Raw genomic sequence first — 17,888 nt, forward strand, 5'->3', positions numbered from 1 at the left:
CGGCTCGCCGCGTAGCTCCACCTCTCCTGCGCAGCGTGTCGTCAATCCTTCTCTCTTTTTATCTCCACAGCATGCGAGGTGGCTGAAAAAAAGTGGTGGATAGAGCGTTCAAGCTTCCCAGTTCAGTCTGTGTTTTATTTGCCTTTTCAGATTTGTAGTAATTTTGTCCCCATTATAAAATTAGGACACAAGTCCTATATTTATTTTTGCAAGCATATGCAGTAGAAATCACAAGATTGCAACTTTTTTTTATTGTTAAAATGTCTCCTACTAAAAATGCCGAGCATGTGCTTAAAAAACTTAAAAAAGGAACAACCACAGCATTTGACCCACTAGCTCTGGCACTGAACAACATTATTCATTAGGTGAATGTGCCTAATAAGATCAGCATTAGTGCCATCAATCAAATTCCAAAATGACCAAACGCTGATGTGCTCTGACTGATTGGCCAATGCTCTAGGTTGCCATAGGAGAAATCCAAATGTAAATGAGGCCAAGGGTTGACCCAAAACCTTTGTATGTATGTAGATATGTATGTATGTATTTTTGTTTACTTATTTTTGTGATGTGGGGGCTTTCAGGACTTTCTCTAGTGCAAACCTAAAAATGGTGCAAATAACTAGCGAGAACATTGTGGTAATTCTACTGGTGCCACACTCGAATGATGATCTTTAAAAACAATTTTAAGCACAGGTGCATGGCAGTCGGCTGCTGAGACCCACTAGAGATTGTTTATTTTAATACAAATGAAGAGTGAGAGTCCGCTGGCTTTCCTCACTCACAGGAACTCATAACTCCCCTGGCTTAACTAAAAAAAAATATATATATAATTGCATGGCAGTACCAGAGCAGCACTATGTGGGCGTATTGCGCCTGCGAAACGGATTGTGTGCTTTTACTGTATTTTATCTCACTAGCATTCCATTTTTGAAAAAAATATCCTGAGAAAATCACAAATTACAACAGAAGACCGTTGTTTGTTTAAAGCGGGAGGTATGGTATGATGCTAAGGAAGGGATGACATCCCAGTTATATGAAGACGCATTGCAACCAGCCTTGTTCGTGGTGCACCAAAGCGCCCTGAAGCAGGTGAAAGGCAGCACACTCTCACTATACACAGTTTAAAAAAAAAAAAATTTATGCACAAATAACAAAATGAGTTGCTATGTGACTTCATCAAGTCGGCTATATATCTATAATAAAAAGTTAAAGCAGTGCCCCTTGTGACATGGAGAGCAGTTTTACATAAAAACTCCTTCCCTATATAAAAAGAAGTTTATGTTTAAAATAAAGTCAGTACCCCTTGTGTAATCCCAATAAATTCATTCCATATTTTGATTATATGACTATGATTTAATGCGGGCTTCCAGTAAATTACATGGATTCACATTTCTTGAAAATGGCTTATGTGGCTCTTGAATTTTATGGGGAGCCGCTGGCACTATTACATTTATGTAAACGTTATTTAAACCCACTCTTCTAATACTTTCCGAGTAGAAGCACACATTTTGCACACACAGGCTTCCCTGATGTTATGTTTTGGGAACAGTGCAGACCAGAAGCAGAGCTCAGACGCAGCTACCATTTTATTATATCTAAAGCCTGGAACAATAGGCCCGACCACCAAAATAAAAGATACCCACAGGCGAATCAGATGACTAAACAAAATGCCCCACATTTGTAAATCGGTGCAGTTTTGAAATTGTTAAGACACACTATAGATGTTTTTCAAAATATGAGAGACAACATGCATTTTACAAAAAACAAATACCCTGAGGGAGGTAGGGTGTGTTGCTACAGAAGGGATGACATCTCAGTTATGTGAAGGCACATTACAGCCAGTATAGTTAGCGGTGCACCGAAGCGCTCTTTCTACAGGTAATGTTTGTGGTAATAGCAGCAGGGAAATCATCTGTAAACAAGCATTTGCAACGCAAACGGTCTCACGTTTGCTTGAGCTCGAGCAATTAACATTGTGAACTCCTAACCAGACTTTTCTTGCCACATAAATTGAAAATGAAAATAAAAATGTTTCACATAACTAACTGAACTTTTCTTGCCATATAAACTGAAAAGTACAAGTTTCACATAAGCGAGCTGACGTCCGCAATCAGTGCAAAGCAGACACACAGATGGAAATAACAGTTCACTCATAGTGAAAGCTGTCTGCAAAAGTGCAATCATCTACTTAACCGGCAAAAGTGCAATTAGCTATGTAACAGGGTCGATGTCATGCAAATCGCTCGACTTCTGCCAAGCGAGATCGCACTGCAAAAAAAGAGAAAAACAGTCCACAAACCGGACGGAAAACAGCGAGCCTCGTATGTTTTCAGTACTTGGTTGTTGTGCTCGAGGAGGGCTAACCACCGGAAAAGGCATGACGTATGACTGCCTTTCACTAATGAAAGCAAGCAGATTTTAAAAGGTAAGCCCACAAACCAATGAAAGATACTGACGTGACATGGGCGTGGTTTGAAGCCCAAAGAGAGACAACAACACGGAACTGAGCGCTTTGCGCTCGCCCGTAAAAAATGACCCAGCAGACCATAAAACAAGCCCAAAGAGGACAAGAAAACGTGCACTGCCAGATTACCCTATACGTTTGTCTAACCTTGGTGTTACATAATCAAAAGGCATCGGAACAGCAAGGGTGACAGACAGGGATTTATTTTAAGTAGTATGGAGGAAAATGATAAAGGTAGTAAAATGAGAGGAAAAGAAAGGAATATGGACAGTAGAAACGGCAGAAAGTAAGTGCAGATTAGTGTCGCTCACACAGAAGGGAACTAATGACTCAAGTGGTTGACCATGTGCTCCTTGCTCTAGGGTTTGGTGGGCGTAAAAAACATGTGAATTGCACATTAATAGACCAATTGCCGCAGCAAGTTGGCTACAAGACTCATTACTAATAAAATTACATATACATTTTACTGAAGCAAAAGGTCTTGGTTAACCTCACATGGAAACAAGCAAAGGCTAAGCCAATAGGCCTTGCCTATGCGAGATCTGTTGGCTTTGTCAATCTTTTTAAGACATGTTGCATAGTAGCGCAACGCCACATTGCTTAAAGCAATGGAAGAAAAAGTGCTATGATGTTGCCAGCGTTAACAGAATCATAGCGTATTTTTTAAAGCCAAGTTGCACAGTAGCTGGTGCTTCAGTACAATATATGAACAAAAGTAGGGGGGCAACATGAGGGGGGAGGCGGAGACAGCAGCAATGACAAACATCAGGAGGAGGGGGTATAGGGAAAACAAAGCGAGACAGGAGGGAGGGAGTACCAGACGGGGAAGGGGAAGTGGGAGGTGGAGCAGAAGAAATAGTACCTCAATCATGTCAGAATCAGCAGAAGGGCACTGGTTAAGTTGAATCAATTTGTGCAGGGTTCGTGATCCTCAGAAAAGAATATGAGTGACGCTAGGCTTGTGCTGGCCAGTTAGGAGGCTGCAAAGAAGAGTGGCACAGTAGTCAACAAATGGTAAGTGATAGGTGAGCCCCAATCCCTTTGTGGTAAACAATAGTGCCTCGGAAGCGACAGTGCATGGTCCTCCACAGGCTTGATCTACTGTATGAGCTACTCTCACATTGATCTGGGAGACCTGGACCTCATCGTGGTAGAGCGGAGTTTTAAGTAGGAGCTGAATTAACAGAAGTCATCCAGTGGTCAGCCAGTACATGTGCATTATATTTACAAGCTCTAACCACAAAGGTATTAAATGAGAAAAATCATAGGAAAGCTCTTCCATCTTACTTAATTGGTCATTACATAGTTTAGGGGATGAAAGCATCTGTTACATAGATGTGTGTATCAAGCAAATGCTAGCGTATGCTACTAGTAAGATGGTTCAAGTGTTTAGTTTAATGCACTTGTTGGCGAGATGTGTATTTTCTCTTGCTCTGCAGGCTTGAACCATTGTAAAATGGCTGACGGGGTTAACTTGCCTGCTGAAGAACATTTATGTAACTAATAGGTCGTTCAGATCACTCAGAAGGTTAATGCGTTTGATGCAAAGCTCCTTGTGTGATCTTCCAGTCAAAGGTTACAGTAGCTCAGAGGGTTATGCAACCACTGCACGTAACATGGTGACCAATTCCCCTTTTGGGCTATTTAGGGTCTTCCTCTGGGGTGGGTCCACAGATTCGGCTTGCAAGATTCCAGCAGGACTCCTCTGCAACCTCTGCTTCGACTTCTAGCCGCGGGAACTGCGACTGGACCCTCCAGGAACCGACAATCTGCATCCACGGTGAAGACTCTGCTTGCAATATTGTTTCCACTGCTCCTTCCAGCTTCTGCAACATTTCTACTGATGTGCATCCTCTGAGAGCGGCAAGTTTTCAGTCTGCACAAGAAGGAAGAATGAATCTCCCTTGGAGTGAAGGAGTCACTCCCCTGCATTTGCAGGCATCAACTGCGACGACAACCGGCTGCATGGATCTCCTCTCTTCCTGAGCTGCGTGGATCCTGCATCACAGGTGGTGTTCTGAAATAGTCCTCTTGGTCCTCTCTGCCAACTGTCTAACTTTGGTGGAGGTAAGCCTTTGCCTTCCCACACAGGACAGTACCCCTGTGCACAGTGACTCTTGCAGCTACCAAGGCTTGTTGGCATCTCCTCCACAGGATCTTCAGGCTACATGTAGTTCCAGCGCCCAGCACTCCTTCTTGCGAAGCACAGCCCTCTCCGTGGTTCTCATGCGATGTGGGACCCTCCTCCAGTAGTGCTGCATGAGCTCTTCTGTGTCCCCATCCTGTGGGACTACTGTGGGTGCTGCCTCTGCTCCTGTGGGCTCTCTGTGTCACTGAGGGTCCCCTGTGACTCCCCCTCTTGGGTGGAGTCCTCCTGGGCTTTGCTGGTCCCCGGCAGCTTCACTTTCCGCCAACCGCAACATTTGCCTTTGCCAAGGCTTGTTGCTGGAATCATTGCACCAGAACCCGACTGCAATTCTTCTTCCAGCGTGTGATGTCATCTGCATCCTTCAGGAACTCTTCACCGACTCCAGGGCTGCAATGCTGACCTCATACACATCACCATCGACCAACTCCTGCAATCCTAGATTGGTGGGTGGTGACTCCTGCCTCCACTAGACTCTTCTGTGACTTCTGGACTTGGCCCATCTTCCACAGGCCTTCTTCTTCACTGATCCATTGTTGATTTCTTGCAGTCTTGTCTGGGCATTAAATTTTCTTCTTTTTCTTCTTTCTGGGTGTTTCGGGGAAAATCCATCAACTTACTCCTTTCCTCCTGGTCGCTAGGTGACACTGTAGTACATATCTTTGGTGTTTCCTAGTACCCCCAGCTTCCCTCTACACATTCCACTTACCTTGGTGGGGATCCTGTGTTTGCGTTCCACTTTTTTAGTATATGGTTTGGGCTCCCCTTGGGTCACTATTGTCTAATTGCATTTGCACTGTTTTCTATCACATTCTATGCCCATTTCTGACTGCTAGAGTACATATTTAGTGTGTTTATGTACTTCCTATTAAAGAAATGCCTTTTTAGTAATTTTGGTATTGTGCCACTACAATAAAGTACCTTTATTTTTGTAACACTTAGGGGGTCATTCTGACCCTGGCGGTCACCGACCACGGGAGCACCGCCAACAGGCTGGAGGTGCTCCGTCGAGCATTCTGACCGCGGCGGTTCAGCCGCGGTCAGAAACGGAAAGTCGGCGGTCTCCCGCCGACTTTCCGCTGCTCGGGAGAATCCTCCATGGCGGCGGAGCGCGCTCCGCCGCCATGGGGATTCTGACACCCCCTACCGCCATCCTGTTTCTGGCGGGTCTCCCGCCAGGAACAGGATGGCGGTAGGGGGTGCCGCGGGGCCCCTGCAGTGCCCATGCCAATGGCATGGGCACTGCAGGGGCCCCGTAAGAGGGCCCCACAAAGTATTTCAGTGTCTGCAAAGCAGACACTGAAATACGCGACGGGTGCAACTGCACCCGTCGCACCTTCCCACTACGCCGGCTCCATTCGGAGCCGGCGTCCTCGTGGGAAGGTAGATTTGCCCTGGGCTGGCGGGCGGCCTTTTGGCGGCCGCCCGCCAGCCCAGAGCAAATCTCAAAATACCCTCAGCGGTCTTGCGACCGCGGAGCGGTATTTTGTCGGGGGAAGACTGGCGGGCGGCCTCTGCCGCCCGTCAGTCTCAGAATCACCCCCTTAGTGTTTTCTTTCATGTGTGAGCCCCCAGAGTGCATGGAATCATACTTCCAATATTGGCAACAGTATTGGGGTATGATTCAGACACGTTTAATACCAAACATGCCTAGGTTCGGAGTTACCATTATGTAGCTGGACATATGCAGTGACCTAGGTCCAGTACATGCATTAAATGGCGTCCCCGTGCTCACGAAGTCCTGGAAAATGGAGCTGGAGTTCATGGGGGGCCCTCAAACACAGGTACTTGCACCCTGCCCTCTGGGCTAAGAGGGCCTGCCATAGGGGTGACCTGCAATCACCTGGTGCAGTGACCTGTAGTGAAAAGGGTGCATGCACCCTTTCACACAGGATGCAATGGCAGGCCTGAAGAAAGATTTGTATGGGCTCTCCATGGGTGGCATAATACATGCTGCAGCCCATGGGGATCCCCTGGTACCCCAATGCCCTGGGTACCTAGGTACCATATACTAGGGACTTACATGGGGGCACCAGTGTGCCAAATGTGTGCTGACAAAACCAAGTTAGAAGGGAGAGAGCATAATCACTAGGGTCCTGGTTAGCAGGATCCCACTGAACACAGGCAAACACACTGACAAGCAGAAAATGGGGGTAACCATGCCAAGAAAGAGGTTACTTTCCTACACTATGGGCCCTGTAGCTGTTACTTCCATATTGATCACTCATTCACCTGCTGCTAAAAGGAAGAGAAGCTGCAGAAAGGGGACTGGTGGTGATTTGGTACACTCTGCACCAGCCAACCTGAAGCTAAATCCTAGAATAACTTTCTATCTGCTATCATTGACTTGCCTTTGCCACTTAAAGATAAGATGGACAAACTAGAAGGGGAGATAGAGAAAATTACTGCCATGTGCAAGACGTTTTCCTTGTTCACTGTGGCTTCTGACTTTTTACCAGTCATGTCACAAAATGGGCTAGGTTCTATCGCTGCTCCCTTAGGCCTGAGATTTTGCAGCAGAAAATACCAAGGGGGCTAGACAGAGGGTCTCAGATACTGGGCATTTAAGGGAGGAATGTGAAATAGCACAAACTACAGGGTGATGTGCGACCTCCAATAATAAGCTGCATGGTTTGTCATTCGGTAACTCAAGATCTAATATAACTCCCACTGAGAACATCTCATTTCAGCCTTGCAACAGTCAGGCGGCTGGGTCTGCTGTCACGCCCCCTCGGGGGAATCTCTTACCATTGATCTACCACCAAACTGTTGCCCTTTTGTAATTGTTATGGTTAATGTTTCCTTTTTGCCGCCAGGTCCGATTGAACCTCCTGAGACCTTGAAGAATAAGTTATGCACTGTCTGACTCTAAATAACCTATTCTCACTCGATAGTGCTCACCAAATCCTTCAAAATAGGAGAAGGGACTGGGTTGCCCTATCAGGGAAAAAAACGTCGGGGTAGGTTGTGTAATTATTAACTTTCAGAACCCTAGATTTGTGAGGGAAATTTTATCCAGGGCAGTTTTACACCCACTACGTGGTACTTCCCTGGTATTGTTCCCTTTGGGTTTCTTTTATCAACAACTTCAATCCCTGGTTCATTTTCACATCGAGCCACTTAACATTCTTCCTGTGTCTACAAGTAATAGATATCAGGATCTGGGCTCACTATCAGATAACGACTGACAAACACATAGCGGCCAGGTGGATAAACCGTTGGAGGGGCTTATTATGGAGGAACCTATTAGGGGTATAATGTCTAGCGGTAGTAGAAGTGCCACCGCAATCACTCCGGTATCAGCTGGGGCAGCTAGTACAACATGTATTAATAGCCTTGATGGGGAAACACTGCGGGGGAGCGTACATACCACTAGTCCGCCTGAGGTGGTACCTGGGAGCAGTGAGTGTAGTAAGAGCAAAGATGAGCGCATAAATTTGCCACGTGGAACGTGCGAGGTCTACACAATAAAATGGGGCAGAGGAGTGGGGTAGTATTGTTAATGACCTTGATATTATCTGTATCCAAGAGACGTGGTGTGTCCCCCCTACTCATGTACAAGGATTTACCTCACATTTCTTGTGCACTGCCGCTTCCCAATCTGGGATGGCCAAAGTTGGGTTCCAGGTACTTATTTCTAACAAACTCCATGCAGTAGTTAAAAAAGACCTCTGGGGTGATCCATAATTGCTGTGGTTAACTTCTAGCGGCATGGTGGATGTGGTGCTAATCAAACTTCTATAACAATGTCTTTGATACCACTCGCTTCAGAGTAGCCCCCGCTATGGATCACGGTTTGCATAAATTCTGACACCCAATCCATTCAGCTTTTATTATACTGTGGGCTGGGGACTTGATCTTTCAACCCTGTTTTTTGCCAGCATCCCAGGTCTATGGGCTGAATAGCCACGAGGGGGTAGGCTATGACCATTTTTGCTACAACATCTATGGAGATGCCCTAAATTTAATCCTATCCAAATATGATCTGATGTTACGAAGATGTAAACATGGAGATAATGGGGAAGAGATTCCATCCTTTAGCTGTAATAACTCCTCATCTGTTATTGATCACATCGTAGTGTCTTCAGCCGCTAATAATGTATGCGACACCCCCCTATATTGTCCAACCCTCACTGAGTGACCATGACCCGATAATCCTCCTGACCCTACTCTGTGGCCCTAAGTGTAAGTCTCATACTATTATGAAACAGGTTGATGCATATAATACTAATGGGATGAGATTACAATGGAGAGATATTGACCCAGATGGCCTACTACAGAACATTGTAGAAAGTTGTCTGCACACCTTTAACTATTGCTTGCAAGCTGAAATTGACCCTATAAGGTTGCTTAGTTGTTTCAATCATGTTATTTCCTGTATTAAGGTCCTTTTGACACGCCAACCAAAAGTCAGGAAGCCTGAGAGGAAAAGAGGATGGTTTGACCACACATGTACAAAAGCCCAGGGAGAACTTAAGTCAGCTCTCCACATCTCACCTAGAGACCCTGTGGCAATCAGGACATTACATAGCAAAAACAGGGAAGCCCTGGAGCGAAGGAAGAAGTTGTTGAGGGAAGAGGCATGGTCAAAATTAGTCTTGGCTACAGAAACAAACTATAATAAACTGTTCTGGAAAATAGTAAATGAACCCTTTTTGTCTAACAGGGTGTCTCCTGAAATAGGCTGCAGCTTTCCCTGTTCAGCTTGGGTGGCCAACTTCTCCTAGGTTTTCGAACAAAAGAGGGGTATGGCTGACATAGCTGGGAACGAGGCTCCACAGTGTGGGAAACCCACTTATTTAAATATCACCATTGAAGAGGTTCTCATGGCCATTTCTGCTAGTGCTGGGGGCAGGGCCCCCGGTCCTAGTGGATGTCTTTAAATCAAATATTAATCTCTGGGACCCAATCCTTACCAGGGAGTTCAATGCGGCAGCAACTGTAGAAATCCTGTTATCCTGGGCTTCTTTCATCATTGTACCCATATACAAAAAGGGAGATAAATCAGACCCTAAAAACAGCTGGAGAATATTGTTATTAGACTCATCTATGGAATTTCTAAGTAATATCTTAATGGGAAGGCTTGACGAGTGGGTATCAGACAGTAACAGCCTTTCTCCTGTTCAATTTGGTTTTAGAAAAGGATTGAGAACCATTGAGCAATGTGCAAATTTAGATCTGCTGATAGGGAAATATACAAGGGCTAAACCAGGGGCTTTATACCTCTGTTTTTGTATCTCAGTAGTGCCTTCGATTTAGTAGAGCATGCCCTTTTGTGGCCTACACTACTGGAACTGGGTGACCCGACGGAAATCATTGACTTTTTGGCCTTCCTATATAGAAATTTAACTTGTAGAGTCTGCTTTGCTCTAAAGGGAGAATGCACCCCTCCTTTTAAGGTAGGGAGATGTATCCGCCAAGGCTGTGTCCTTGCCCTGTTACTATTTTCTTTATTTATTAATGGGGTGGATAATTTCCTGCAGACCACTCGGGCAGATCCACCTCGTGTGGCAGGGCATTCTATACTTTTGCTATTATATGCAGATGATGTTGTCTTGATCTCTAGGACTCCACTGGGACTCCAGAAACTAATGAATGGCTTTGAAGATTTTATGACACTAATGGTTACGATGATAAACAAATCCGAAACTGTCACTGTGGTCCGTGGACAAACGGCCCAGAAACGTAGAGGTTTTTTCATCTAGAACACACCACAGTAAACACTGTTAATTCCTTCAGCCATTTGGGGGTTCTATTTTCAAGCAAAGGGTCCTGGCAACACATATCTACATGTGTAGAAATGAAATGTGAAGGAACTTGCAAGGCATCTTCAGATTTGCTAGTAAACTGGGAAGTCATCCTATAACAGCTATGGTGGATATCTATAGGGCCAGAGTTTCATTTATGGAAGCTTATGGGGCAGGAGGTTGGGAATATACCAAGAGCACTCCCCTGCAAACAGAGGAAAATTGTTTCCTAAAACGGTTGCTATGCCTACCTACCTCAGCATCTAACTGAATTGTACATCAGGAGGTGGGCCTTCAGTATCTGGAGGATGTGTTGCAGATGCACAGCATGCATTCCCCTTCCCCCAAGAGCTTTCCTGTGCCCTCCTATCCTTCTGCAATATTTATTTATAGACTTTTATGGGAAGAGATGAGGCCTAGCGGCCAGATTTCCTACTTTGGAACTGTGGTACTAGACCGATTCCAGGCTTACAGCAACATATTTGCGATTCTTGGCAAATCACCTAATCTCCCATTGCCTAAACAAACAAATGTAACATAATCTGGTTGTGATGTACTTGACTGCTCATAGGATGAATTTGCACTCATTATATAACAGGTATTGGCAAAGCCAATAAGTCATGCTGTGACCATGTTTTGCAGCCATACTGTACAGCAGAACAGCTGCTGCTGTATCGCAGCCAGCCATGTCCTCCCCAGAGAGAGAGAGAGAGAGAAGGGTTTGGAGGGAAGAGCAGGTGAGGGGAGTTGGGGAAAACGCAGACAATAGAGGGTGGTCAGAAGCAGCTGGGGGCAATCAGATTGTTAATGGTACGAGGGGCAGAATGGGTTTTAAGTACATGGACAACTCAGGGTGGGTTTGAGGAGCTGGGGGCAAGCAGACGGCAACAGAGAGTGGGTCAGAGGGATTGTAGGTAGTCACACATGCAAAGAAGGATAGTGAGGGGCTGGGGCAAGCATATAAACAAGATGAGGTGGTCGAGAGGGGTTTTGGGCAACCTCAGGAACAACAGAGGGTTGGCATTGATAACAAACGGTGGACAGGAGGGGCTGGGGGCAAGCAGACTGACAATGGAAGGTGGTAGGAGATGCTGGAAGCAAGCACACGGACAAGGGAGGGTGGTCAGGACGGACACGGAGAGGAATAAGGAAAGGGAAGAAGTACACAAGGGAGACTAAAGTGCACTCTTCTAGAGTGCTTAAACAACAAGAAAAAAGCACTGGCAAAGCCAGTAGACTTCACCTGTGCAGTATGGTTGAAAGTTATAAAAAATGCACTATGATGCAACCAATGCTGACCGTGTCATTGTGATATTTTTTCTGGCAGGAGTGATGGGTTAAGCCCATAACGCAGGAGGGAAGGGGCAACCGACCCAGCGCAGGATGGTCGGGGCAAACAACACCAGGCAGTAGGGTCTGGGCAAGCTACACCATGCGGGAGTGGTATGGGGAAACAACACAACGCTCAAGCAAGCGGGCAAGCAACACAGTGTGGGAAGCACAGCACAGGCATCACAACATGGAATGGGGATGGAGCAGGCAACATGACTTGGGAGGGAGCGGGGGTGACCCAAGCAACACAAGGCAAGAGGGCTGCATGGGGACTGGGAAAGCAGCACAACACGGGAGGGATGTGGGACCAAAACAGACAGCTGGAGGTGGCAAACAACACCAGGTCAGCAGGACGAGGGTGGGAGGAGGCAAGAAAAGCAGCGCGAGGAGGGTAGGAGGGAGCAAGGAACATGATGGACAGTAGGAGATGGGTGGGAAGGGGCAAGCAACACCAGGGACAGTGGGAGGAGGGTGGGAGGGGACTATCAACACGACAGACAGCAATCAACATGACTGACAGAGCAAACACATTCACTCTTATGGACTGTTTACACTCCATAAAGGAAGAAGAAGAAAAACATTAGCTCCCAAAGTAGGAGCAGTGGAAAGAAACTGAGGAAAGAAGCAATACTTGGGCCATGCCGCAGTTGAGGGCTGACCAAAGAGGAACAAGCAACTGATAATGATGATGAAGCCAACCAATGGTAAGCAGTGGACGGGTTCCAAGCCCCCTGAAAGTAAACAAAATGTCTAAGCAACAGTGCATGTTCTGTCTCAAATGAGACCTAAAAAGAAGCACCTGGAAAATTTGAATTTGAAAGACAGAAGTAATGTGTCCATGTCCAATGAAAGGAAGGCACACAAAGGGGAAGGAAGCCTACAGAGGCTGATGAATAAGAAGAAAGCAAATAAGAGTGGCAAGGAAGCCGACCAATGATAAGCGATGGGCAGCCTACAAACCCCTTGTAATATACCTAATGGTAATGCAAGAGTCAGCGCTTGTGCGGTCCCAGGTGGGACCTAAAAACTGCAAGCGAGCATCCTGTCTTCATCAATGAAGGGACAGCTTGTGTGGCAAACCACTAGATGGTGCCAGATGGAATATGTTTCTCTTGAAGTACTTGGTATTCAGTACTTAGAAACAGGCGCAGCTTATCGCCTAGATGCCAGTTATGGGTCATTAGAGACAAAGTAAAGTGGTGGTAGAGGTTTCTATTCTAATAGGGTTTCCTAAAACCCTTCCCCAAACGTGGCAAAAAAAGTTCCAGAGCTTCAGCAGGACAAATCTACATTGATTACATGACCAGGGCTCCATCGCAATCACCCTCAAGTAACACCCATGTCCCAGTTTAACGTTTACATAGCATAGGCTATCACTGATACTTTGTGATTTTTGGCAATAGTAAAATAATATATAGTTTGAGAATATATATGGTTGCCCTTGTGTGACTGTAATTTGTTTTGTTATTTTTATTACAAATGTGTGTTTTTATTGATGTTTTTTGTGCCTGCTGTATTCCCTGAATAGAAGGAACTAAATAGCACCTTTTTTTTTTGTTTGTTAACAATAAAAAAAAAACATTTTATTATATTTATAATGTAATATCTTATTGTGCAAATTGAGTTTTCAGAACAAAGTAAATTCACAAACTTGAGGTTTGGAGGTTTGAAAAAATAAATAGATGGTTATTTTATATGGGTGTGTAATATGAGACGTGGTCAGACAAGATTAATAGCCACCTTGAAATATGTTACATTTATTTTTAAACTGTTGCATTTATAATCATTTACTTTAACAACGGTGGGTATTTAATAAAATAATATAAAACAATTGTATTGGATTTTGTGTGGGATCCGATTGCTCTTCGTTGGGTAGTGGCAGAAAGATATCCACACTTTGAAGGGGCAGGGACATCTTGTTTGGGTCGATCTAGTAGTCGTTTTGGCCAGTGTTTGGCTACTTATACCTTTTTCCCCCACCTCAGATGTGAAGGGTCATCCTCTGTGATCAGGGCCACAGGAATTATGCGATTGTGCAGCCGCCATAATTTTCGCATAATTGTACATTTGTCGCATTTGCTACTTAATCTATCATCTGCTGCATAATCTTCAGATATTAACCCAAAAAAATGTTTCAAGCTCAAACGGTTCAACAATTATTTAAAAATAAAACAGCGACGTGTTACTGTGCAGTGGAAGGTCCTTTGCAAAGTTGACTGGTCACATTTCTGTAGTCCATTGCTATATTTGGGTGTTAAACTGGTACCAATGAGGTGCAACTTTGCCCAGACAGTGTTGACAAGTTTAAAATGACACAATAATGAAGTGATATTATCACAACATCTGCCCAATAATTTGCCTTTCTAGCCGCATAATTTACTCAAATCTGCCCCATAATTTGACTCTCTCCTGCTGCATAGTTCCAGTTGCCCGGGTTATAATGACATTAATGGAAAGCTAGCTCTAAACACGACGGACAGAGTTATGACTTTGATTACTCCGTCCGTCACGTTTGGAATATAACTGTTAATGGAGGAAGTAAAAAGAACCACGCATGGCCGGATTTTTTGACGGAGTTTCATCTGTCAGTCTGTTCTACTCTAGATCAGATATCTATGGCATGGGACGGGGAAACAGACTGCTGTCGGTGAGCTGTTAGCAACCACCAAACTTTAAATCGGGCCCCAAGTATTGTATTTTTAATTTTAAAGTGTTATCTTGGAGTTGACTGAGAATTAACATGGACTTAGAATTTCTGTTGATATTAGAATGGCATTCACTGTATTTCCAAAAATGAAGTTGGGATTCATGTGCTTTTTGTTACTAGTGATATGTCTGCGACTTAAGGGCAACTGCACGCAACATACCATGGGATATGTTCTTTTCACATTAATACTAACAAACTAGTGCTTGCCCTATGAGCTCTACAAATATTTCTAATATAGAAACAACAATTGAGATTATCATGAAGAATTCTTCTTGTCACCTTACTGAACCATTTGTGTTTCTGAACAGGGAGTAAAGGCTTCTGAAAGAACGCATTTGCCATCGTTTTGCGAGGACTCTGATGGCCGGACTTTGGAAGTGTGCCCCACAGGAAATACTCTGCCAGATCTTTAGTCATTTGTCTTTGAAAGACAGACATGCGGTGGCCCAGGTGTGCCTAGACTGGGCATCAGCTGTGTTTGATTACTCCGTTTGGTACTCTACAGAGATCAGGTGAAAATGTTACTTTGTAGATACGTTTTTGTGAGTTGAGTGGGGAAGCAGGTAGTGCTATTGTGCATCAATTAACTCACTTTAGCCCAAAAACATGAGACAAATTGGAAAACATTGATGTCACAGCCTTTTGTGGTTTATTTTTGTTTTGACTTATCCTCAATAAGCATCTGAGAGGTATCCTAGCACTAATGTTCAGTGCTAGGTAGGCCCCAGTGGATCACAGATAACTTACTAGTTCTTTTTGTTACAAGGGATCCTAATCATCATTGTCAAAGTCCTCACCGATGAGGTGAGTTTGTGACTGAAGGAAGGCAACATGCTAGCCCTTAAACAGTGATTTTGTATTAATATCCTCATATTGTAAGCACTAATATCACATATCAGCCTTCTGTATACGTACAACAGCCATTTGTTCGACTCCGATATATCCTTAGAACCCCCAGGCCATGTAATAATACAACTTGTGTGCATTTTGGCACTGAAAGAACCACTTACATATCTGTATTAAAAGATGGTGCATTTGTTTAGGACTAAACTCCTGCTCTGTCCTCAGAACTTCTGTATCAGGGAAAAACACAGATATGTCTTTAAATTAAAAAAGATCCTAGCTTACCAGTCAGACACACAGTGTTAGCCGTAAGATATGTCTACCAGTGGTTCAAAATGGCGCTGCCTGTAAAAACAAAAGTAAACCCCGAAAGTCCACGAGCATCCTACAAGCCAGCTGTTGATGTAGAGAGAGAGTGTCAGTGCTTGAAATAACAAATCCCTTTATGCCTAAATTGCAGCTAATGGGGTTGGAAGATAAGATAGGATGAGATACAACAGAGACCCATTCCTTAAAACGTCTAATCTATTTTAGGGGACAGAAAAATTGAGAAGTGCATCTTAGAGAGTGCACTAAGAAGAAACCACTGCACATTTGACACCTATGTACAGGATATCCACACACATCTCCCTTTAGCACACAGTTCTAAGATGCTACCCATTCAGCCTCCAGACCATTAGACAAAGCAGACAACTCATCTGAAGACACAATTAAGGGAGGTGAATTGGAGAGGCAGAGAGGGAGAGATGCCACACAGTGGCTCATGACTTGTAAATGCACAGGGTACCATGCCATTCTCTGCTACTCCAGCAGTAATAAAATGGCACATGCTTCTACATCCTTGATCTTTATTGTACCTTTGGCAGTCAAGGGATCCAGAGAGATCATAACAAACAAACTCCTTGAGAAGGGACTGGTCAATGCCTCTGTCATCTCTTCCACGTGACCTGACGGCAAAGTATAAACAATTGGGCAAAGGGCTTCATTCTATCAGACAAAAGAAATGATCTAGAGCAGACTGGACAGGTCCGTAGACTTGGAAAAATATCTCCAAGCTCTTTTCAGTTCTATGACCACTGGAAACCACAATGGTTGGGCAGGTCAGGATTCCATCCGCCCTTCATCCTGTATTGGTTGCCAAAATCAAGGGCACATAACTGGCTATCTAGCCAGTGAAACTGATGCCTCAAGTCTAGAACCAGGTGCCTGTACATTCTAATTGTTGGTATGGCTGAGTGCTCGGTGTTTTAGAAAACCAAACTGCTTTGGAGTCTGCCATATTCTTAGTGTTTAAGATAGATCTGCTGAAACATCAAGTGGTTCAAATGTGGATGTACGTAGCACCTCCACTCTGACACTGGCCCACGTAATGAACCAGTGCATTAGGAAAGCTCCATGGACCACATACTTTCCCGAATAGCAGAACCATAAACTGATATGGACCCTCCATAAATGAGAAACTCCGAACCCAAGATACAGACACGTGGATATGTGAGTGTACACCTTGAAGATTTATTGCCGTCCTGGGGTTGCATGGATGTAGGAGATAGATTATTATCCATAATAGTTCTATTTTGAAAGATTGGATGACTACAAATATAATCACCCCACTTGAGAAAAATTATGAAATTACAAATACCCATGTCCACTGTCTGCCAAATAGATCTTAATCATTTTGCGTAGCTCTTCCTGTACTTCATTCAACAATGCTTGACACTTGGTTCTGCCACTCTAAATGAATTCTGGATTATTCTGGCTATTGTAAGAATAGTATCTCCAGGACCTACATGAGATTAATGAACGGGTCCAATAAGACCTTCCAGGGGATGGTCTGAAAAGTCTTGTTCAGACTTGGCATAGTAATTAATTGAGGTTAGTCCGATTTGTCTGAGAATGAACTTTGGCTGTGTTATCCATCCCACCACTACTTAAAAAGGACCGAATTGGAGCTTAGGCTATGACATTTTAGTTGTGGTCACAGCAAGGTTGGAGCAGTCTGCCTCAGGTGGAAAAGCAGAGAACACATCCAGTACGCAAAGCTTTTTTAAGCATTAAAATCAGCTGAGGCAGAATTATTTGCGTCCGACACACACAGCTGATATATCAGTGCATTCCTTTGTTTTCCCTCCACTTACTGGGAACATCTGACTAAAATAGAAGACAGACTGAAAAACACCCGCTCAACTTCTTAGACTATCAAACACTATGACCACTAAGAAACATTCTTAGCTGCCCCTTGTTCGTGGACGAGCTGGCAGTCCCCTTCCCAAACAAAGAGACCTGAAATTTATAAGAAGCAGTTGAACCGCATAAACCGAATAAGTATTATCTCACATACTGAATTTCATAGGTACATAAGGCAGTTCCAGACATCGCCAAACCCACAGATCAGCTGGCTCTGACGGAAAAACACATTTTGCCTCCAGACAGGGATGACTTGATAGATTTATGACTATTGAGTGCAGAATCACTCTTGCTGGAGAATGCACAACTAATTCACCCAAGGAATACTTTTGTCCAGATGCCTATGAAACCTTTGGCTATCGGTGGTGTTATTCTTTCTGAAAAAACTCAGCCAAACATAAGGATTTAGTTGAAGTAGTTTTGTTCTGTTGAAACACAAAAGTCTCCTCAGGATGGACTTCCCAG

At 44.3% G+C, this 17,888-nt stretch overlaps 1 protein-coding gene across 2 annotated transcripts in view; it reads left to right on the forward strand.

Moving 5' to 3' along the window:
* Positions 1-17,888, forward strand: part of FBXL8 (F-box and leucine rich repeat protein 8) — a 106,056-nt gene that overhangs the window by 11,024 nt on the left and 77,144 nt on the right. The window contains exon 2 of one of the 2 annotated variants that reach the window (XM_069216200.1): positions 14,705-14,908. In XM_069216200.1, the coding sequence (XP_069072301.1) occupies positions 14,757-14,908 (152 nt within the window). In that variant the 5' untranslated portion in view covers positions 14,705-14,756. Of the gene's footprint in view, positions 1-14,704; positions 14,909-17,888 lie in introns of those variants that run through there. The other variant, XM_069216201.1, reaches the window with a different exon arrangement.

The sequence above is a fragment of the Pleurodeles waltl genome, chromosome 12, assembly GCF_031143425.1.
Source record: "Pleurodeles waltl isolate 20211129_DDA chromosome 12, aPleWal1.hap1.20221129, whole genome shotgun sequence".
NCBI lineage: Eukaryota > Metazoa > Chordata > Amphibia > Caudata > Salamandridae > Pleurodeles > Pleurodeles waltl.